At 59.2% G+C, this 22627-nt stretch overlaps 1 protein-coding gene, 1 long non-coding RNA gene and 1 pseudogene across 2 annotated transcripts; all 3 read left to right on the top strand.

Annotated features, from left to right (window-relative positions):
- The first annotated feature begins 3548 nt into the window (after positions 1-3548).
- LOC122917937 lies at positions 3549-3729 on the top strand (annotated as a pseudogene).
- A 1346-nt stretch (positions 3730-5075) lies between these two features.
- LOC122917201 lies at positions 5076-11417 on the top strand. Its single transcript, XR_006386361.1, has 4 exons — positions 5076-6608; positions 7261-7440; positions 10278-10399; positions 11043-11417. It is a non-coding gene; the product is annotated as an uncharacterized LOC122917201 (long non-coding RNA).
- A 1033-nt stretch (positions 11418-12450) lies between these two features.
- CERCAM (cerebral endothelial cell adhesion molecule) lies at positions 12451-22360 on the top strand. The gene is made up of 13 exons (XM_044264775.1): positions 12451-12656; positions 14039-14149; positions 14330-14447; positions 14993-15127; positions 15234-15438; positions 17476-17595; positions 17921-17997; positions 18099-18205; positions 19077-19209; positions 20629-20756; positions 20953-21156; positions 21522-21780; positions 22260-22360. The coding sequence occupies exons 1-12, from the start codon at positions 12460-12462 to the stop codon at positions 21778-21780; spliced, it is 1794 nt and encodes a 597-aa protein (XP_044120710.1). The 5' UTR covers positions 12451-12459; the 3' UTR covers positions 22260-22360.
- The last annotated feature ends 267 nt before the right edge of the window (positions 22361-22627 follow it).

The following is a 22627-nucleotide window of genomic DNA, read 5'->3' as shown; positions in this document are numbered from 1 at the left end:
GGGGGAAGGGCACCTGACTGGCTCGGTGGTCCGTAGACCATGCAACTCTTATTCTTGGGGTCGGGAGTTCAAGCCCCACGTTGGGCATAGAGCAGACTTTAAAATAAGAAATTAAAAAGGAGTTGGGGCTGAAGTGTGTTACTGTCATTTACCGGCTTGCTTGGCAAGTCACTTCCTGTCTCTCTGAGCATCGGTTTCCTAACCAGTAAAACGGGAAAAATAAATGTCTCTTGGGATCTCGGGATTGACGCGAGCATTAAATGAGATAATAGTACACGTCATTATTCCCATTTTGTCGAGGAGGAAACTTAGACCCAGAGGTGGGAAGTGACTTAGCCTGAAAATAGAGCTGGTGGGTGACAGGTGAGGGACTCACGGGGGAGGGGGGACTTGGGGAGGGGCTGGGGCTGGGGCTGCTTCTTTCAACCTTACGTGGACGGGATCCCTGTGTGTGGACCTGCCCATCCCACCATTCCCTTCCATTCTCCACCTTCTCTGGGGCTCTGAGTCTCCCCACTGTCCAAGCCCAGAGCACACCAAGGTAGTGAGGTTCCCCCCAGAATACAGGACGCCCTCTCCCCAGCCCCCACCCTGCTCCCGTCCTGGGGCCGTGATGCTGTCTTGCTTTTGCTTGTAATAAAGAAAATATCTCAGCTACCCTTCCACAGTTGCTTGGCAACCCCAAAGGGGGGTTGGGGGGAGCCAAGGGGAGGAGGGAAGGGGGAGGACTCTGGAGCCAATCTGGAGACAAAGAGTAGGATTTCGGTGACATGGAGCCAGTTCTTAGTGCTAACCTGGCCTGGCCGGGGAGGCGGGTGGGGAGGGGGCTTCCTCCCACCCCAGCGGCTCACACCAATAAATATGCATTAGGGAAGTGGGCAGAGTTTTTCCCACAGACCTGAAAGGCCACAGCTGACCTTTCTACCCTCTTTATGTACCAACGTGACAGTCAGAGAGAGCAAAGAGCAGGACCCCCTGAGATGCCTCCCCCGTGGCCTTCTGACTTGGGGAAACTTTTCACCCTCCTCCTTCCCCTGGCCTCAGACCAGGTCACAGCCTCACCCAGGCCCCTGTCCCAAGGATTTCAGGTGGGAGTCAGGAGCGCCCAGCCTCAGGGGCGGCCTTGGGCCCTTTCTGTGCCTTGGGACAGAGGCCAGGCATGAGGCCCTGCAAAGGGCGCTTCCTGCCTCCTGGGTCAGTTTCTGCCTGTGGCTCCCCATACTGTGCTCCTCCCCACCCCACCTCTCCTGGGGCCTCCTCCCTGAGGATCCCCTTTTTTCTGGTTCTCTGCCAGTCCCTTCTGTGGCGCTCTGTTCCCCTTCTCTTTGCCAGCATCCCTTCATGCTTCTCGTTTCCCATCACTCCCTTCTCTCTTTCCCTCTTCTCCTTTGGGGTGGGCCCTTTCTTCCCCAGCCCCCCTACTTCTGCAGTGCCCTCTCCGAAAACTATGAAGTCCTGGGAGATGCCATTTCCCTGAAGTGAAGATGGCACGGGGGGGGGGGGGCATTTTGCAAAGGAGGGAGTGTGGGGGTGGTGATCTCTCCCTGGTGCCCTGGCTTGCTGGCCGCTGGCCGGGGGTGGAGAAAGTCTGCTCTGAATGGAGTCAGTGTAGAGAGAGGAAAAGCAAACACCTCAGCCTGGGCCATGCTGGCCCCGTTTCGGGGTAGGGGGGCCGTGATGGGGCAGGGGCCTGGGCTCATCTCAGTCCCCCCGGATCAGCCCTCTCCTGGCTCCTGAGGGCCCTGGCTTCCTGGACCCCTGGCCCACAGCATCCACAAAGGAGTGGGTTTAGGGGCTGCAGACAAGCCCTCTAGGACACAGGAGACGCCTCCCCACAGTCTTTCCCTGCCCCACTGCCCCACCCCCCAGCCAGTGCCCTTCCTGCCAGGCAGATGCCAGGAAAATCTGTGCCTGGGAAGGATGGTCTGGCACCTGAGGGCCTGCTTGCCCAGCCCTTCCAGCAGCGGGAACTGGGGGGTAAGTCACCTTGTGCCAGAGATGGTCCCAGCAGTGCCATCTGTGTCCCGGGCCGAGGGGACCCCAAGATGCTCTGCCCAGGTGAGTTCTCCTCTGGCCCCACAGCCAGACAGGGAGGGGGAGGCTGGGACCACCCCCTCAACCCCCAAGAATCTGTGACATTTTCTCCTGGGCTGTCTCACCCTCCATCCGGGAGGCTTGTGTCGCTGGGACTTGGCGAGGGGAGCTGCAGGGAACGGTGGCTTGAGAAGCTGGAGGTGAGGTCTGAGGCTGAGGGGAAGAGCAGGGGCTGGAGTCTCCTCCTGGGCTCCAAGGCAATTTTCTGATTAGACTTGTGGAATCAGAGAGGCTCCTGTGATGGTCTCCCTTGAACACTTTGGATTCTAAAAGACTCTTGGAATGAGCTCAGAGAGGGGCAGCAACTCATCCTGGGTGACACAGCAAGTTGGCAAAGCTGAGCCTCAGACCCACCAGGCTCCCCTACCAGGCTGAGGGCAGTACTGTTGGCTCAGTGGACACCACACTTGGCCACCTCTCCTTCACTTTCCACATAGAGTTTGGGCCCTCTGCATTTAAGGGGTGGAGAGGGGCAGACTCAGAACAGGACCTCCCAGGGCCCCCTTCCCTTTCTGTCCTCTCCCAGGGTGGGGCACCTTGCCCAGGGCTGGGCAACCTGTGCCATAATCTTCTCTGAATGCCCCCTGGGAAGCCAGGGTTGGCCTCTGCCTGACAGGTGCCAGAGAACAGGTCCCCCCTTGCTCTGGGTGTCCGACCATCAGACCCTCCTCCTGTAATCAAAACACAGCCATTTTCTGGAAAGGAGTGTCAACAGCGGACTGCATGCTACCAAGCCCTAGCAGTGCCTGCCTTGAGGCGTCCTGGCCATTGGACTTGGCTACGCGGATCTTGCTGAATAGAAACGGGCATCCTTCGCTGTGTCTGGTGCCATTCAAAGACCTGTGTAGCTCGCTGAGTAGTCAGCACGCTCCTACAGGGTGAGTCCAGCTTTACAGGTGGGGAAACTGAGGCACAGAGTGTTGCAGGAAGTTGACCACCATGGACCTACTACCAGGAAAAATCAGAGCTGGGATTGGAACCCATAGCCTGGCTCCAGAGCCAGGAGCCCGTAGATGTTCCCGCCTGCTTCTAATTCCTAGGAGGTCTCCGCTAGAGGTTCGTTTCGACCAATCCCCTGCATCTGGGTGTCTGCCCAGGCCAACCTCTGTTCACAGACAAGAATCAATCTTGTTTTTTAAAAGCACCTGCTCCAAGGGTGGAATTCCCCCTGGGGGTAATCAGACATTTATTTATTCATAGCCTTCTGGCCCGGAGGAGAGGCCCTCCCACCCAGAACTCCCCAGGGTCCAGCTGCCTCGCTGTCTCTCTTCTTGCTGCAGTGTAATCAGAAGTGAGCCAGCCCTGTCCTGTGTCTTGGCCCCACAGACTCCAAGCTGTGTGGCCCTGGACAAGTGACTCAACTTCTCTGAGCCTCAGTTACCAACTGTCCGCTGGTGTTGACGATGCACCTGCTTTGTGAGGTTGCTGAGAAGGATATGATCCAAGGGGAGGACAAGACTGTCTTTTCAGGGATCGTTTCTATAGTTTGTTACTGGAGAAGTTCCTCAGAAACTGCAAGGAAGATGCAGAGCTCCCTCCCCAGTGGGAAGCCAGCTCTGCGATGGCCATTTGTCACCCATAATTGTCCTTCTCTTCCTTTGGGAGAGCGAGAGGGAGAGGGTGGCATGGAGTGGTCTCTGTCATTTAAAAAAAAAAAAAGGGGGATGAAGGCCAGAAGGGGGTCAGTGATCATAGTGCCTGGCATCTGCGAAGTGCCCAGAACTGAAGGGGTCAATACTTCTCCCTATCACCATGTTGCCATCATCATCATCAACGTCATGGAAATCCCTCTCCTTGCAAGATCAGAACCTCATGCTTTGGGCCTTCTAGTGTATAGCCTCCTTATTACAGATAGGGAAACTGAGGCCCAGAGTGGGGAAACACTGGCCCAGGGTCACATGTCAAATTGGTGGCAGAGCAGGAAGCAGCGCTCAGCCCCCGCCCCGCTGCCCCCGAGTCCCCCGTGAGATCCCCATCCCTTCTCCTTGGCTCCCTCCCCGCTCAGGTCCTCATCCGGGGAGCTCAGGGTCGGGGGCCCTGGCACCCAGTCCCGCCCAGGCAGAGCCAGGGAGAGAAGAGGTGGCGGTGCCTGGAGGTGTAGGCGCAGAAGCCCGGCGCGTTCTCAGCCCCGGCTCTTTGTCTGTGGCTTTGTGATGGTAAGTGCGGCTCCTAAATCAGTTCTGTGACACCGTTATTGTTGCCCAGCGCGCAAAAAGTCTAAACTTTTCCCCTGAGGTCAAGAATGTGGCCGGTCCCCAAGCCGCCAGGAGCAGGGGCCTGGGTGGCTGGGGGTGGGGCTGGGGCCTCACCCCGAGCCGGGGCGAGATGTGGAGGGGAGGGGGTCAGCGGGAACAAAACGCTTTGAAATGCCTCCTCTCCATCACTGCCAACATTGTCCGCTGCCCGCGGGGGGCCTGGCACCGCCTCGCCGGGGCTCCGGCCCCCAGCCCTGGCCAGGCCCAGCCCGGCATCTGAAAATGGACAGAAGGTTATTGTCCCTCTTCGCAGTCCTTTGTCTGCCCCAGTTCCAGATGTCTAGGCTGGGACCAGGGAGCTGACCCATGGTGGGCAGGGGGGAGAGGACAAAAGGGGAGAGCACGGGTCACTGCATCCTGAGGGGTCGTTCCCAGACCCCGAGATCCCACCCAGCCGAGGCCCAGTCACCTTCTGGGCTGTCTCAGCCCTGGCATTGTCCCTGTTCCCTTGTTCCTCTTCCCCCTCCCACCAGACCAGGTTCCTGGCTCCGGAGGGAAGGCCACAGGGTGCAGGAGTTCAGAGCGGGCTGCCTTGGGGTCCCCGCCGCTCTACCCCAGTCACTGCGACCCTGGGCAAATCGCAGCCCTCTTGCAGCCTGCTGTCCGCGTGGAGCTTCCACTGACCAGGGTTCATTGATTCACAAGTGGCGACAGAACCCTCCTGCATGCCAGCTCTGCACTGGGCATGGGGTGGGGGTGGTGAACACGGGGCCGGGTGGGCCACTCAGACCCTTCCAGACCGCAGTTAGTAGTCCTCACAGAAAAGGGGTGATATCCGCTCCCCTCCTTGCCGGGTCCTGGGCCAACCACCTCACCTGTATTATCTTATCCTTTTCACAACAAAGTCCAGGAACACAATATTTTCCAGCTTTGGATGCTGAGGCTGGGGTGTCAAGTCACTCACCCAAAGCTGGGCTGCTGGAAGCAGCAAAGCTGGGATTCTAGCCCAGGCTGACCCGTGGCCGCGGACAGGAATGATCTGCTAATAAGCACTTGGAAGGTACTGAGCGCGGAGCCTGGCCTGGCTCCAGGAGCTGGTGCTGTGAACTCCATCAGTTACCCCATTTCACAGACCCGGGAGAAGGAAGTGGGGGTAGGGGGCAAGGAGCTCGGGGTGGGCGGAGGACTGAACTAGCACCACCACCAAGGGCTCCAGTTTGGGGAGCCACCAGGGCAGCCCAGTTTATAACCCCAGCTCTGGGCGGGCTTGGGCAAGCCACTTAGACTCGCCCCATCTCCCCTTCCTCATCTGTAAGATGAAAATCTCCCCTGCTTCACAGAACGTTGTGAAAATTAAATCAGTGCATACTGTTAAAGCACTCAGCACAGTGCCTGGCGCGCAGTAGGCAGTTCATGATAGCTTCTATTATTATTTTTATTACTATTACTATTTTATTGTTCTGAACGGGGCTCCCATTTGTCCCCTTGAAACGTCCTCTCACCTGGGGTCACCTGAGGACAAGGCTCTGCGGAAGGGAGGGGGGTGTCAGGTGAACAGCTTTGGGGCCGCAGGGAGAGAGAGGCTTGGTCTTCTTGGGGTCTCTGGAAGTCTGTCCCCAGGCTGCTCCCCGGGGTGGGGCAGTGGAGAAAGGAGCTGGGCCCAGAGGAGTTAACAGTTTGCAGGCCTCGGGCCCAGCCGCCCTGCCACGCTGCAGCTACAGCCCGGGCAAGGATCTGAGCTGAGAAGCCAGGCCTGCTCCCTGATGGGCAAAACAGCTGGCTGCCCGGGGAAAACAGCTGGCCTTGCCCCAGCTTCCTGAGGACGGAGGCAGAACCTCAGAGGAGGATAGCTCCTCATCTGGGGTCCTAGGAGACAAGGGCATGGGCAAAAGGGAGAGAGAAGGTGGTCCGCTGGGGTGGGTGTAGGCGTTGGGTGGGACCCCTGGAGATGAGGGGGTGTGGGCAGATCCCTGGAGCAGAGGCCAACTTATGCGAGGTCTCAGCGGGATGTGCAGAGTGACTCCAGCTGGGCAAGGGGTCTCAGTCTCCCCTCAAAGAGGAGAGATGAGGGGCAGGGGAGCCGAGGGGAGGTCAAGCCTGCACTCCGCTGGCCCTGGGTCCTCATGGAACGGGGGCTTGGAACCTGAGCTAGGAGGGAACCCAGGGCGGGTCTCCTGGACTCCTAACCGCCGAGCTGCACCCAGGACCAGGAGCAAGGCATGGGCTCCTCCTCTGGGCAGGATGCTGGGCTCCCTTGACCACAAAGCAGGACAGGGGCCCAGAGAGCCCCCAACCCAGGAGACGTGAAGCTGGCAGCTGGTAAGAGCTCCGTCCACGCATTCTCTTCACCGTGGGCCCCTGTTCCTTGCCTGCTTGGCTGCCAGGCTGTGAGGACCCCTAAACTTGGGACCCTGTGTGGGTCCCCAGATACCTTCTGGCTGCCATCGCGCACGGGCAGAGAAGCAGCACCCCCACACGAGGTGGGGCAGGATAGGCCGTCGGGGGTAAACAGGCATAGCCAGAGTCCCTGCCTGCCTGGGCTCCTGGCCCCCAAGCCCCGCAGGCCAGACACCCCTAATTTCTTTCTGACCAAGGGGGCTTCTCTAGCCCAACTTCCTAACCTCCAGGAAGAGGGGGTCGGCCCCTACCTTGGGTGCGCCCCCTCCCAGATGAAAGCCTCCCCACAAAGCCTTTGCCAGTGGGCAGGCCTTGGAGCAGAGGCTCCCAGCGAGGGGAGAAGGCGCAGGGGAGGGGGACAATTCTTTCAGGGTGTCTAGTGCCCAAAGCCAGACGAAAGCCTGAGGTGCTGGCGCCACCCCCTGGCTCTAGCCAGAACCACAAGGGCTGAAGGATGGCAGCGAAGATGCTGTTTTGGGTGGGCTGGGGGTGACCCAGAGCCTAGTAAGATGATGGTTCAGGGGTGATGCGGACCTGTTCAGCCAGATGGGCCCAAACCATCATTTTTTTCCAGGCATATAATCCACAAGACCTGGAGAATGAGGCCAGAGTCCCCAGAGAACAGCAGCTTCAAACCTCAGCCTGCATCACAATCGCCCAGAAGCCTTGTTGGTTTAACCTCCGCTCCCACAGCGCATCCGGTTCTCTGGGTATGAAGTGGGGCCTAGGAATTCGCATTTCTAACTATTTCCAGGTGAGGCTGATGCTGGCTGGGTCCGGGGACCGTGCTCTGACAACCCTGCTTCCGCATTTCTGTGAACTTGGCTCAATATTACCTCTGTAGAGTATTGCCTATTCTTATATTTTGAGGGAAAAAATGAGAGGAAATGGCCTCACAGATGCATGATCAGTCCACCAAATAAATATAAAGACTATGTATTTATTTGGCAGAGAGCAAGAGAGCACAAGCAGGGGGAGCTGCAGGCAGAGGGAGAAGCAGGGAGCCTGATGCAAGGCTCTATTCCAGGACCCCAGGATCATGACCCAAGCGGGATGCGGACACTTACCCGACGGAGCCCCCGAACGCCCCTCTACCATATTTCTAGTGAGAGCCCACTCTATGTCCGGCTGGCCCTGCTCTAGGGCTGGGCATAAAATGGTAAATCAGTGTCCCTGCCTCAGAATTCGCAGCAAGGTAGATCTGGCATGTGATCCCCCCCCTCTTCCGGGAGTCCAGAAGGTGGCTCAGAATAAGGTCCAGAGAGACCTCAAGTCACGTTCCACCAGCTTCTTCTCTGGTCTTCCCGATTCAGTAACTAGCCCACCAGCAGGCCAGCTGCAAACCCCATTGCCCTGATTCCTCGCTCCGTTTCCCACATGCAATCCCATGAGGCTGGGGGCTCTGCCCACCAGTATCTCTCCCTGAATGTGGATTGCCTGCCTCCATCCTTGCCTTCATCATCCGCCCTCTGTGTGGCAGCCAGAGCAATCTTTTTTTTTTTTTTTTTAAGACTTTATTTATTTATTTGACACAGAGAGAGAGAGAGCAGCAAGGGGGAGTGGCAGGCAGAGGGAGAGGGAGGAGCAGGCTCCCCGCTGAGTAGGGAGCCTGATGGATACGGGGCTCCATCCCGGGGATCGTGACCTGAGCCAAAGGCAGATGCTTAACCGAGTGAGCCACTCAGGCACCCCCAGAGCAATCTTTTTAAGACAAATCCCATCACTTCTCTGCTAACCACCCACCTGCGGTGTCTTCCTAATGCACTTAAAAAAAAAAAAAAAATCCAGGGCACCTGGGTGGCTCAGTGGGTTGAAGCCTCTGCCTTCAGTTCGGGTCATGATCCCTCTCTGCTCAGCGGGGAGCCTGCTTCCTCCTCTCTCTCTGCCTGCCTCTCTGCCTACTTGTGTCAAATTAAAAAAAAAAAAAATCCAAAATCCTTCTGCAGTTTCAAGGCCCTAGGGGATCCTCACCTCTTCCCACTCTCCGCTTACTCACTGGGCTCCAACCACCAGCCTCCTTGCTTGTTCCCCTCGCAGGACCTCGGCCAGACCTGTTCCGTCCCTGTGGAACACACTTCCCCCAGAACTGCCCCCGGCTGGCTCTCCTTGCTCCCTGAAATAGCTCCACTGACTTTTCTGCTCAATGTTGCCTCCCACCCCGAGCTGTTCCCTGTTCGTAACTGGTTCGATGTCACTCGAGGCACTTACCTTTCTTGGAAACTATCTCGGAACTTAACGGTTTGCTTGCTTGCTTCCTGTCTGTCCCCTCACCCCAATGTGAGCCCCCTAGAAGCAGAGGTTGTCCTCCTTGTGCACCTTCTACCTGCACAAGGTAGCGAGTACATGCTCAGTAAATTCTTGTGGAATGAATGGGATAATGTAGGATATATAACGTCAGGGTATGGGCCCTGACATGGCATGCAAAAGGCTTTCCAGAAGAACCAAGTTTAGGCGGATACGAGAGGGCCTGTAGGAGTTGGCCAGAAAGACCAGTTCAGGCAGATGGAAGCAAAAAAGGGTGGGGGGCACCTTGGTGGCTCAGTGCGTTAAGCCTCTGCCTTTAGCTCAGGTCATGATCTCAGGGTCCTGAGATGGAGCCCTGCATTGGGCTTTCTGCTCAGCAGGGAGCCTGTTTCCCCCTCCCTCTCTGCCTACTTATGATCTGTATCTGTCAAATAATAAAATCTTAAAAAACCAAAAAGGATGTGGGACGGTCCTAAAGCATGGAATGTTCAGTAAACTGTACCTTGTCCAGACTGGCTTGAGCAGGAGATTAGAGGGGAAGGGAGAGGTACGGGAGGGAAGAGGAGTTGGAGAAGGCCCATGTGGGGCCTCCGTGCTCCCAGTGGGCAGTCCCTGTAGGGTGGAAACTACAGGGATTTAGAAAGGGTGGCTGCAGGTAGAACAGTTTCCAGGGAGAACGCTTGCGGGGCAGGTCTCTGGGAGACCCCGTAGGCCCCATGAGTGGTGCTGGTGCCCTGAGTCAGGCAGGAAGGAAAGAGCTGACCACGTGGTGCAGGAGATACTGAGAAGGCGGGTGAGGTGATGGAATGGGCTGAGAGAGGGGCGTGTCTGTCGTCAGGAACACCGGGCTCTCTAGCATGAGGCACGGGGAGGCTGAGATGCCGTTCTCTAGACTGAGGAGGCCACGGTTGGCGGGGAGCACATTTGGGGGGGGGGAGTTGGGGTTCTGTCTGAACAGGTGGAATCTTGGGGTGCCTGGCTGGCTCAGCTGGTAGAGCATGGGACTCTAGATCTCAGGGTTGTGAGGTTGAGCCCTGCACTGGGTGTAGAGTTGACTTAAAAAACAAAAACAAAGTGGAGACACAGGTGGGTTTTCTAGAAAGACAGAGTGGCCCATGCGGTCAGCTGCTGAAACATGCCCTCTTGGATGAGGAGGCCATGTCCATTGAGGGGAGTGACCAGCAGGACCCTGGTCTTGGCAGAGCAGTTCGGCCAGAGCAGCCACGACAGGAGATGAGGAAGAAAGACCTGGAGCAAAGCACAGATCCCCGTGCCAGAGGTTCGGAGGGAGAGAGAGAAGGCTATGGTTGGGGGCCAGCAGGCAGCTTGGCATTTTCCTCTTTTAAGCTGGGAGAGATTTAAGTCCTTTGGAATGTCACAAGAAGCACCCAGAAGAGAGGGAGGCTGACGATCCAAGAAGGGCAAGGGGATGCCATTTGGAGCTTGGGGACCTTTCCATCATGAGGAGGGTGAGGAGGGGGTGTGTCTTCCATTGTACCAGGCGGTGAGAGCTGAGGCAGGCTTGGGGGCAGGGGATAGAGATTTGGAGGCTGGGAATGAGAGCTCTCACGTGAGGGCTTCTCTTTTCTCCGAAAAGTGGCAGAGATCCTCGCTGGAGTGCGGGCTTCAGGAGCTGTGAGGTCCCGCAGAGGAGGCGGGGCAGGAGCACATGGAAACTGGCCCGTTGGGCCGGGCGAGAGTCCAGCCGAGAGTGGAAATCCTGGGTCTATAGTAGCCACACTGTGCCAAAAAGCAAGATGGTTACAGGGTTTTCCCAGGCAGGGATGATGGGGGAACCCACAGGCAAGGGAGTCAGTGACAGGATGGGTCACTGGATGGACTGCGGAAGGAGGAATGGGGCAGTGGGAGGCATCAGTGCACTCAGAGGAGAAGGAGGAGAAAGAGGACTTGAGGCCAAAGAAGAATTTGGGAGCCCCTGTGACCAATAGGGTGGTCTGAGGCTCTGGGACGACTCCAGGACAGGTCAGGTGGGGCAAACACAGCTTGGCTTCAGAAATGGAATCCCCATTCTGGGATTGAGTGTGCCTTCTGACCAGAGGCCACCATGCAAGGGAGGGACTCTTCCATGAGGCCTCAGACCTTTCATTGCAGGGCCACTGGCTGCCAAATCTTTGACTGGGACCTGCTGTAAGTTTGGGAGACACGCGGAAGACCAGGACTCCCAGGTTCCATGCCCCTACAAGACTGCCTGGTAACCAGGCAAGTTCATCCCTTGCTGGTTCCCCACCCTTCCCCTACCAGCAAAGATAGGGTGCACAGGCTTAGCCCTCTTCCCTGACCCTGGGAAGAGCCTGAACGGAGACCCAAAGATGATCTAGAAAAGTAGACCCCCGCCCCAACCCCTCCACGCAGCCCATGGGTTGGGGGTGAATGGAAGGGGAGCCTGGCTTCTTCTCCAGTCCTGTCTTCTAGCCCCAGCAACTCTTTCCCGGCGTCAGGCTCCATGCAGAGAGAAGCTTCGAGTGCATTCATTCTTTCCAGGCATCACTGCAAACCCATCCACAGATGAGGACCAGAGGCTCAGGGAAAGTGGCCAGTCTGCGATCACAGCAGGTACTGAGCTGGAGTCTGCCTCTGGAGCCTTCAGGCCTCTCCCTTTCTGCCCTCTCCGAGGGGAAGGTGGAGCCCCCTCCCCATCTCAGCAGGGGCCTCGGGACCGCGACTCTGCCGCAGGGGAGGCTACACCTCCTGCTTTGAGCAGGGCGGGTCACGGTGCAGCCTCTGGGATGCCCCCTGGACCTACTACACTCAGCCTGAGCGTGGGCTTTGATCTCTTAAAAGGCCGGAGCAGCGCCGGCGCTGACCGCGGAGGAGAGGAGGACTACACGCGGAGGACGCCGGCCTCGGGACCAATCTGGATGGCGCGCCGAAGTCCTGGAGGACCCCCACCTGCCTCCCCCGCCGTGGGGTGTCACCGCGCAGGTCTGCGAAGTTCCGCGTGAGTCCTCCAGAGGGCGCCTGTGGGGGGGGCGGAGGCGGGGCGGGAGCCGGGAGCCGGGCTAGGGCCGCGGCAGGTCGTTCCCGCCCCGCGGGGCTGCCGCTCAGGTCCGGGGGACGGGTGGGTGGCCGGGGAATCCGGACTCTGGGGCGTCGGACGCTCACTACAGCCGGATTCCGGGGGCTGATCGCACCGGGCTTCGGAGTGGAGCGTTCTCGGGCGCCAGGACGGCTCGGACGCCGTCCCCCCGGACCCTCCCCTGGGTCCCCCTTCCCCCCCCCCACCCCCGGCGCCCAGCCGGGATGGGGCTGCCCCTGGGTCGCGCGTGGGGCGGGTCTCCGAGCCCTGGCCCCCCGCCGCCCCTGGCCCAGGAGAGGACACTTGAGAATCAGCGAGTAGCGGGTGGGAGGGGGAGCCCGGTCTTGGGGGGTACGCTCCCTCCCCCTCCTCGGGTTGCCTCGGCCCCTCCCTGGCCCCAGGCCCCGCCCCACCCCGGCCGCCCCGCCCACTCCCCTCCGCCGGGCCCGAGCCCCGGGGGCAGCCGCCGCCGCAGCCGCCGGAGCGCCCGCCATGCCCGTCGCGCCCGCCGCCCCGCTGCTCCAGCTGCTGCTCCTGCTAGGGCCGTGGTCCCAGGCTGCGGGCGTCGTGGAGCCGCCGCTGCCCGCCGTGGTCCTTACCATCCTGGCCCGCAATGCCGAACACTCACTGCCCCACTACCTGGGCGCTCTGGAGCGGCTGGACTACCCCCGGGCCAGGCTGGCCCTCTGGTGAGAGAGACCCGGCACTGGCACCCTCTGGGCATGTACCCCCCCCCTTCCCGCCCCACAGATAGCCTCCACCCCACCCCCATGACCCCGTCTGCGTGGTCCAGACACCACCCAGACAGGCCCCTCCCCTGGCAGACAGGCCCCGCCCGGTCCTGAGCCCCTGGACCAGAACCCTTATCCCCTGAGTCCTGCAGACTGACCTCTGAGGCTTAGGTTGACCCCGGAACACTCACTCCAACCCCTACTCCTCTGGGGACCTCCTCTGGCTTTAAGTTGTGTCCTCTTGCCCCAGCCTCAGAGCCCAAACTCAAGCCCCCGTGTGCCCTGTGGTTGGCTTGACCTGGAGCAGAGCAGGCAGGAAGGGCTGGTGTGCCCTGGGTCCCCACGTGGCAGAGATCAGCAGAACTGGGGGTTCCTGGGGAGCAGGTGAGGGTGCTGTCTGGCTCCGTGCTCCTCTGCAGGGGGCCATCAGACCTGCTCCTCCTTCCCCGGGGCTGGTTCCAGCCTCTCTGTGGAGGGTCTGGGTCCTTCCAGCTAGTCCCCCCCACCCCCCAGAGCCCCTTCCCTAAATTCTCTTCCCCAGGCGTCCCCACAGGGCTCCCTGGAATCAGAGGCCCCAGTCTGTGAAAGCCAAAGCAGGGAGGAGTCCCAAGCTGAGGTCGGGGATAGACTGGAGGACTGACCAGCTCCCCCCCACCCCCGGCACATCCAAGTTGCACGGGTGGAGGCCGGGCCTGGGGAGGCTGCCCACAATTACCACAGTTTGGGAGTTAGTTCCCACCCCTACAGGACTTGACACGTAGTTAGTCTTCAGTTCTGGGGAATTGGCTTAAAGGGGCAGTATCCCCTAAAACTTGGGATCTTAGCTAAGCTCTCTGCAACCCCCACTCTGTCTTGGGAGCCCCTTCTGCAGAGGAGGGGTATGCTCTGCGGCCGCGGAGTGCAGGCCCACCAGCACTTCTCAGGGATGTTCGTTCGCAGGAAGGTTTGGTCCTTATTACAATTTTCGGGCAGAGGGAAGCAGCAGGTTTTCTGTCAGATCCTAACTCAGAGAAGGGGAGGGACGATCTCCCAGCCCAGCTGCTTTGTCTTTCAAACGCGTTTGTGTTCTGGTGTCTCAGCCCGTGAGCCAGGCAGGACAGCTAGTGTCCCTTCCAGAGGGAGAGAGAGAAGCCTCTAGATGGACGGGACTCGCCTGAGGTCACACAGTGGGTCACCGACCTGTGCCCTGGACCTGGGGGCTTGCCTTACTCTGAGGCACACTTCCCTCCCCCGCAGCACCCAAGCCTTGGCAGCATTGGTGCTCCAGGGGTCAAGGCTGCCTCAGGGTTTGGCCCTTCTATGGCGGTGCCCCCTCACCCTTCTTCCTCCCGTGTCCCCAGGTGTGCCACGGACCACAACACGGACAACAGCACGCAGATGCTGCAGGAGTGGCTGGCCGCTGTGGGGGACGACTATGCCGCTGTGGTCTGGAGGCCCGAGGGGGACCCCAGGTGGTGATGGGGGAAGGGTTCTTGGGAAGAGGGCGGCAACCACAACCCAGAGAGGAAAAGAGACAGCCAGACAGCCAGACAGCCGCAAGCCACCGCCTCCAGGCCAGGGCTCTACGAACTGCCCTGCCACGCAGGGGACCGCGTGCACCTGGCAAATTTTTCATCTCTTCACCCTCTCAGGTCCTACCCAGACGAAGAGGGTCCCAAGCACTGGACCAAAGAAAGGCACCAGTTTCTGATGGAATTGAAACAGGAAGCCCTGACCTTTGCCAGGGACTGGGGGGCTGACTACATCCTGGTAAGAAAGCCTGGCTAGATGAGTTTCCCACAGGTGGCATTGTCTGTCCCGGACAGAAGTCTCGGTGTGACTTACCCACCTGTAGGCTGGACCCTTACGCTAGCAACCTGGATTGGAGTCCAGAGCTTGGATCCCTATGCTTGAGGGCAGATTGGCTACGAAGCCAATCCCTGAGATAGACTGCAGGGTGTATACTGAGCCTAGGTTCCTGGGCTAGAGCCCAGAGTATAAACTGAGTTTGGTTCCCCAGACGAGAACTCAGCATAGGTCTTTGGCTCTACTCCCAAAGTCAGATCTAGAATAAAAGCTCCTTGATCAGTAGCTCAGGCTGAATCTCTGGCCCCGATCCCAGAGCCAGTGCTGCAGACCAGATCCTTGGTGCAGAAACAGACCTACTGGTTTACAGGTTAGAACTCACTGACAGGGTGCCACTGGATCCCGGGAGACATGCAGGGGTCTCTGGCAATCTGGAGGGATCCCACTCAGTGACTCCTTGGGGGTACTGCCCAGGCAAGGCTGGGGTCTGTGACAAGCCCTCCGAAAAGTTTGCAGATACAGACAACATTCTGACCAACAACCAGACGCTGAGGCTTCTGATAGAGCAGGGGCTGCCCGTCGTGGCCCCGATGCTGGACTCCCAGACCTACTACTCCAATTTCTGGTGCGGAATCACGCCCCAGGTAAGGCTGGGGATGGAGGCCTCGGGGGTCTTTGGGCCATGGCAGGGGGTACAGTGTCCTGGGGATGGAGGGGTTCTGTCATGGTGAGAGCAACCCCTCTTCCCAGGGCTATTACCGTCGCACGGCTGACTACTTCCCCACCAAGAACCGCCAGCGCCGGGGCTGCTTCCGGGTCCCTATGGTCCATTCTACCTTCCTGGTGTCCTTGCGGGCTGAGGGGACAGCCCGGCTCGCCTTCTACCCTCCTCATCCCAACTACACCTGGCCCTTCGACGATATCATTGTCTTCGCCTATGCCTGCCAGGCCGCTGGTAAGGACCAACTCTCTGTGAGGACCCCTGGAGGCCTCTAGGGCTTTGCACATGCTGTTCCCTCTGTTTTGCATGCTCTTCGCCGGTCTCCAATCTCCAGTCCATCCTGTTAAACTCCTGTTTGTCTGGGTTGTAGCCTTTCTTGAGCCTGCTCCCCTGGGAGGTTAGATGTCCTTCTGGTTCCCCATCATAGCGCTTTCACATATTCCTTCATTAGGCAAATATTTATGGAGCACCCACCATGTGCCAGGTACTGGGGAAACAGTGGTGAGTAAAGTCAGGCAGTCACTGAACTTCCGGTCCAGTCTGTCCAAGGATCACACCAACCAATGTCCGATCACAGCCATGATGGGAAGGAACGCTTCTTAATCCTACATGCTCAGGGAGCTTAGACCAGAGTAGATCTGGTCAGGGAAGACTTCCTGAAGTGTGTGAACTTTGAGGTTGAGATCTGAAGTATGGGAAGGCATAAACAAGTGCCAGAAAGAACATTTTGGGCAACAGGACAGCAGGTGCAAAGGCCCTGTGGTAGCAGGCAATGTAAGAAGGCAGGTGACAGGTGCACAGTAAGTGAGAGGAATCATGGCAGAGGCTGAGGCAGGGAAGGTAGGCAGGGCCAGCTTATGTGGCCCTGACTGGCAAGCATCTGGTCTTTATTTTTATTTATTTATTAAAGATTTTATTTATTTATTTGACAGAGAGAGATCACAAGTAGGCAGAGAGGCAAGCAGAGAGAGAGGGGGAAGCAGGCACCCCGCCGAGCAGAGAGCCCGATGCAGGGCTTGATCCCAGGACCCTGAGATCATGACCTGAACCGAAGGCAGAGGCCCAACCCTCTGAGCCACCCAGGTGTCCCAAGCATCTGGTCTTTAGCCTGAGAACACTCATCAGAGGAGTGTTTGATTGGCTTCGCACACTGAAAAAAACACCCGGGTGTTGGTGTTATTTTTAAGGTGAAAAGTACCGCAGAGTGTTTGGGCTGGGTGGGGATAGATCCAGTCCTGTGGAAGAGCCAGAGATGAGAGTGAGCCAGAGACACGCAGTGTTGGGAAAAGGATCTGGAGAGGACTGCACAGGCCAGTTCAGGGAGAAGGAGAAGTGATGCTGGAACCCAGGGGCGCTGCCCCTGAGTAAGCAGTGGGCCCACGTGGCCAGGGGGGCTTGTTGTTCATTGGCTTTTTCGTGCAAGAGGTGTTGTTGGCGTTGGCTGCAGGCATGTGAGGCAAAAAACAAACAAACAAACAAAAAAAACCCCCCACACACGAAAAAAACAACATATCAAGCGCAAAAGGCGAGGGAAGGGAAAACAAACCCATGGAGAATCCATGAGGAGAAGCAAAGCGTGGCCGTGGTTTTGTCGTTGCTACCACTGCGGCCGGTGTCAGCCACTGTTAACTGCTCAGCGGTTTGCAGGGGCTTTTGTCCCCATCATTCGGGCTTCCAGCACCCAGCCACAGAGTCTCCGCACTGGTCCAGGCTCTGGGTGCCGCGCTGGGCGTGGGGTTGACTTCTAAGCAGATTCTGTGCGCCTGCTGCTCAAGAGTTCGCAGTTTTTAGGAGATAAAGAGAAAGAAGTAATTACAGTAAAGGCAGCAAATACTGAAGAAATAGAAAAGGCCACTCTGGTTGGCGGGTGGAGGGCAGCGTGGAGAGGCGTGAGAGGGCGTGGGGTCGCTCCTGGGGTCTGGGCATGAGAGGATGGGGCTGGATCCAGGCGGGGCGGCAGGGTCGGGAGTGGGGCCTTGAGCCGGTAGGGGCAATGGCCTGGCCTGCAGACTGGTCAGATGGGAGTTTGCTTGCTCCTCCCTCCCCATGACCCCCAGGGGCAGGGCTCTGTCCTGCTCACCCCCATCCCCCCACACCCAGCTGGTGCTCTAGACCTGTCTGTTGAATGTGTAAGCCGTCTCAGCTAGAAGGGTGCCTTAGACATTGTTTGAGTTAAGCCCTTTCTCCCTCCAGCCCCACAGCAGGGGACGCCTGCCTTGGATCCCGAGAGCCGTGCCCCCGCCCTAGCCCTCACTTGGCCTCTCTCCACAGGGGTCACGGTCCACGTGTGCAATGAGCACCGTTACGGGTACATGAACGTGCCCGTGAAATCCCACCAGGGGCTGGAGGACGAGAAGGTCAACTTCATCCACCTAATCCTGGAAGCGCTGGGTGAGGGCTGGGAGCCGAGACGCTGGCCTGTGGCCACGCTGGCCTCCCACCCCCTTGGGCCCCTTCTCCGGGGCTCTAGACCTGACTGGGCTTGGGGTCCCGGCCTTACCTCTAACTTAGTCCCTGACTCTGGGCAAGTCCTTCTCCTTGCTAAGCCTCGGTGTCCCCGTCTATAAGACGGAGGCGGGTGGATCCTGTGATTTCTGAGGGCCCTTCCTCCTGGGTGTTCCGAGGGGGCAGGGGTAAAGGGGGGGCACGGGGACTGCAGGGTCACTGTTGACAAAAGCCAGTAGGGATTCATGATGGGGGGTACTTTCCTCTGCAGTGGACGGGCCCCCCATGCGGGCCTCAGGGCACGTGTCCCGGCCCCCAAAGAGACCCAGCAAGATGGGGTTTGATGAGGTAAGTTCCCTCCGCCCACAGAGCTGGGGTCAAGAAGTGGGTGGGCTCTCCCCTTCCGCTGCACCCACCCCTCCCGCACCCACCTTCCCTGCCTCCTCCAGGTGTTTGTCATCAGCCTGGCCCGCCGGCCCGACCGCCGAGAGCGCATGCTAAGCTCGCTCTGGGAGATGGAGATTTCTGGGCGGGTGGTGGAAGCTGTGGACGGCCGGTGAGGCTCCCCGGGGGGCGGGGTCCTGGGCAGCTGGGGGAGCAGCGTGGTCCCCCGGAGCTCCCTGGGGATGGGAAGAACAGACAAATGAGCGGAATGAGCTGGCTGTCCAGGAGGTGCTCAAACAGGGCCGGAGTGAGGATTCTGCCTGAGAGTCCTGGGACAGAGGAAACAGGGCCAGGCGCCCCCCCCCCCCCCCCGGCCTACTGGAGGGAGGAGACCACGGCTTAAGGCCTGGAATCTGGAGCCCCTGAACTTCCATTCTGGCTCTGCCACTTACCAGCTGGGTGACCTCCGGCAAGTCACCGGCCCCTCCCAGCCCCGCTGTGTGAATGGCACATAATTGTGCCTTCCTCGTAGGACTTCTAAGGGCTCGGTGAGGATTTAGCCAGGGCCTGGCACATGGGAAGTATTGCAAAGGTTACATTCTTTATTATTATCAGGCTTCGTCTTCTCTGTCATGGACTGAGGGCCCTGACGGGTGGGGGAGGGGGTGGAGGCCAGTCCCCGGGGAACCGGCGCTCACTGGGCTGCCCTCGCCCGCGTGTCGGCCCCTTGTGCCCCCGCCCTTGCGATGGCAGGACGTCCATCCTCTCCTCGGCCCTGTCCCCCATGTTCATCCTGGGGAGCGTGTTCCCTCAGACTGTTGCCCGTCTCCCCGTCTTCTATTCCCGCCCTCGAGAGTCACCCCGACCTTGGGTGGCTCTGATTCCCCGGGTTGTCACCAATGTCTTCAGGCCACACGAAGCAGTAATAAGGCTGAGACCTTTAAATTAAACTCCAGTGTGACGGCCCCCGATGGGCACAGGCCAGGCGCCCCTGGGCAGGCCCCGTCAGGCACCCCTCACCCCATGATTCCTGTCTCCCCCAGGACACTCAACAGCAGTATCATGAGGAACCTCGGCGTGGACCTGCTGCCCGGCTACCAGGACCCCTACTCGGGCCGCACCCTGACCAAGGGCGAGGTGGGCTGCTTCCTCAGCCACTACTCCATCTGGGAGGAGGTGAGGACGCTGTCCCCGCAGGGAGAGCCGTGGCGGGGCACCCAGTTCATGGCTGTGTGCTCCGCACCCCGGGGAACCAATGGGTGAATGGATAAACCAAGGAAGACCTGGTCAGGCCCTTTAAACCTTCTGTGTGTTCAACCCTGTGCCGTGTCTGTTCTGTAGTCTCTACGGGGCGCGTCCTGTGGCCAGGAGATCTGAGAATACAGAGGGGAACAAGGAAGAGGTCCTCTCTCCCTTTCGGGGGCTCAGGGACCAGAGCGGGGCACGGAAACCAGGGAAGAACCAACTTTGCCGTGGAAGGGAGATGCACAGACTGTCCTGGAGTGTGGATTGGCCAGAATTCCTGGCCTGGTGTGGGGTCGGGGTGGGCCTCACCATTGAGGGTCAGTGAGAAGAGCCTTCTGGGCAGAGGAAAACAGGGGGGCAAAGGCCCTGGGGCAGACAGGAGCTGTGTGTCCAGGCAATGGGAAGAAGAAAGGGCTCAGGCTTGGCCTGGAAGCCTCAGCTCAGGGCTGGGGGTGGGTGAACACTGGTGAGAGGTCACTGCCTGGCCACTGCAGGAGGGACCAGGGGACTGGCCCTCAAGGGGCACGTGTCTCCTCTAGGAGGCAGCACCCAGATCCACTCCTTATTTTTAAGGAGTAGCCAAAATACGAGCACGTGAGGTTATATTTGTTTATCTTCTATTGTTCCTTTTTGTTGTTATTGTTAAGATTTTATTTATTAATTTGACAGAAGGAGAGAGCATAGGCAGGCAGAGCAGCAGGCACGGGGAGTGGGAGAGGGAGAAGCAGGCTCCCCATGGGGCAGGGAGCCCAATGCAAGGCTCGATCCCAGGGCCCCAGGATCACGACCAGAGCCAAAGGCAGATGCTTAACAACGGAGCCACCCAGGCGCCCATCTTCTGCTGTCCCCGAACAGATTGAAGCATGACTTCCATTTCATCATTTACTGAGCTGATTTCATGTTCTTTTCACATTTCCAGAAGTTACAAAAATACTTTTTCTTGGGGATCGTGAGGGCTTAGGTCTTCCTCCCACCCCAGCCAGCCCAGCTTCCTTTAGGACAGCTCAAGAAGCCATGTGAGGAGCTAGGCCTGGAGTTTCCTACTACAGCACAGGGACATCGTGTGTCCTGCCTCCTGAGGGTCTCCGGGATCTAGCAGCACTCAGTGAACACAGCAAAGGTTATGATTGCCATCAGGAGTCTGCTTGGAGAGCTAGACTTGGGCCCTGGAGGACTTCAGTCCCCGGGCGGTGGGAGCCTCAGCAGGCTTTGGAGCAGCTGAGGGACGTGGCCAGGTCTGAGCCTTTGCCATATAACAGAGGCCAGGGAAAGACTATCAGTGTCAGGCGGGGGAAAGGGACATCTAAAGAGCCCCCCCTGTGTTGTGTGTCGCCCCCCCCATTATTGCAGGTGGTGGCCAGGGGTCTGGCCCAGGTCCTGGTGTTTGAGGACGACGTGCGTTTTGAGAGCAACTTCCGGGGGCGACTGGAGCAGCTGATGGAGGAGTTGGAGGCCGAGAAGCTGCAGTGGGACCTAATGTAGGCAGCCTGCACCTGCGGGATGGGGGGGGGGCATGGGGGGCCAGGAGCGGCCTCTGGGGCTAGGCCTTCTCCTGCTGGGAGCCTGCTCGGTCCTCCCCACTGAGCCTGGCCCGTGGGATGTGATTGAGGAAGGGGTCCTTGGACACCCTGGGGACCTACAGTGATTCCTGGTTCCCCTCGGGGTCACCCGTAGCTACCTGGGTCGGAAGCAGGTGAACCCCGAGGAGGAGGCCGCTGTGGAGAGGCTGCCGCATCTGGTGGTGGCGGGGTACTCCTACTGGACCCTGGCCTATGTCTTGAGCCTGGCGGGAGCTCGCAAGCTGCTGGCCTCCCAGCCCCTGCGCCGAATGCTGCCTGTGGACGAGTTCCTGCCCATCATGTTTGACCGGCACCCCAAGTGAGTCTCCGACGGGGGCCAGGCAGGGTCAGCTCATCTGGGGAACCCACCACAGCCAGGGCAGCCAGGGAGACTGAGGCTGGGTCACTTCTTTGAGGTCACCGAGGAGGAGCCTGGCCCGGCCCTGGAGTCCGACCAACCTAGGTGTAAATTCTGGGCTGCCTGTTGGTTCTTAGTCAAGTCCTGTCCCTGATGTGAGCCTCAGTTTCCCCATCTGGAAAATGGGGAGACTAGAAACCCTACTTCTTGAGTTTGTTGTGCAGTCTTGAGGGCGAGGTCTGTGAGGAGTCCGGCTCCGGGCAGGCGTGCGGTGTGGCTGGCGGGGCCCACCTCAGCCCACCTGAGCCTCCCACCCCGCCCCACAGCGAGCAGTACAAGGCGCACTTCTGGCCGCGGGACCTGCGCGCCTTCTCTGCCCGGCCGTTGCTTGCTGCCCCCACGCACTACGCAGGCGACGCCGAGTGGCTCAGCGACACGGAGACATCCTCGCCCTGGGACGATGACAGCGGCCGCATCATCAGCTGGAGTGGCTCTCACAAGACCCTGCGTGACCCCCGCCTGGACCTGGCTGGCAGCAGTGGGCACAGCCTCCCCACGCCACCCCACCCCCGGGATGAGCTCTAGGTGAGTGTGGGGCCGGGAAGAAGACCCCAGCCCCGTGTGCCTCGGTGTGCTCTCCCCTTCTAGGCTGTCTCTGGGTCTCTGTTTCCCCTTCTCAGCCTGCCTTATCTCCTCCCGCTCTCTGGCTGGCTCTCTCTTTCTCTCCGCTTCTGTCTGTCTCTTGGACCTTCTCTGTGTCTTCTTTCTTTCTTTTTTAAGATTTTTTTTTTTTTAGTTATTTGAGAGAGAGAGAGAGATGAGCAGAGGAGAGGAGCAGAGGAAAAGGGAGAAGCAGGCTCCCTGCTGAGCAGAGCCCCCCCCCCCCCCCGCCCCGTCCCCTGCAATGTGGGAATCCATCCCAGGTCCCTGAGATCATGACCTGAGCTGAAGGCACCCGTTTCACCGACTGAGCCACACAGGCCCCCTGTGTCTTCTTCTGTCTCTGCCTCTGGATATCAGGCTCTAGTTCTACTTCTCTCTTCTTGTCTCTTCCGTCCCACCAGGGCCAGGCAGTGACTCCAGAGGACCACCCAGGAGCAGGCTGCTGCTGGCCAGGGAGCAGAGTTGGAAATAGCTTCAGGAGTCGCCACCAGGAGCCGCAGACCCCACAGAGACCCGACAGTCACCTTAGGCATGGCCACTTTGTCTTCTGGTTCTCTCTTGCATTGGGAGAAACCACTCCAAGATGGGCCCCTTCTCTGAAGGTCATGGAGAGAAAAGGCAGGGCTCACAGGCCCTCTCACCCTGCCTGGTCTGACTCAGGGCCTGGGGTGGAGGGAAGGAGGAAGGCTCCCCAGCCTTCAGTTTCAAGCTGGACAGATGCCGGGAGCCCTGCCCTCTCCGTGGACCCAACTGCTGGGGCCCCTCTGCC

The sequence above is a fragment of the Neovison vison genome, chromosome 9 (genome assembly GCF_020171115.1).
Source record: "Neovison vison isolate M4711 chromosome 9, ASM_NN_V1, whole genome shotgun sequence".
NCBI classification, from domain to species: Eukaryota; Metazoa; Chordata; class Mammalia; order Carnivora; family Mustelidae; genus Neogale; species Neogale vison.
The sequence above is the reverse complement of the archived record's forward strand: the minus strand, read 5'-3'. Positions and strand labels throughout refer to the sequence as shown.

Coding starts and splice junctions, on each gene's coding strand:
- CERCAM (XM_044264775.1), top strand. CDS start 12,460: ATGCCCGTCGCGCCCGCCGCCCCGCTGCTCCAGCTGCTGCTCCTGCTA. Junction 17,596..17,920: donor CCTAATCCTGGAAGCGCTGG/GTGAGGGCTGGG, acceptor TTTCCTCTGCAG/TGGACGGGCCCCCCATGCGG. Junction 20,757..20,952: donor AAGCTGCAGTGGGACCTAAT/GTAGGCAGCCTG, acceptor GGTCACCCGTAG/CTACCTGGGTCGGAAGCAGG.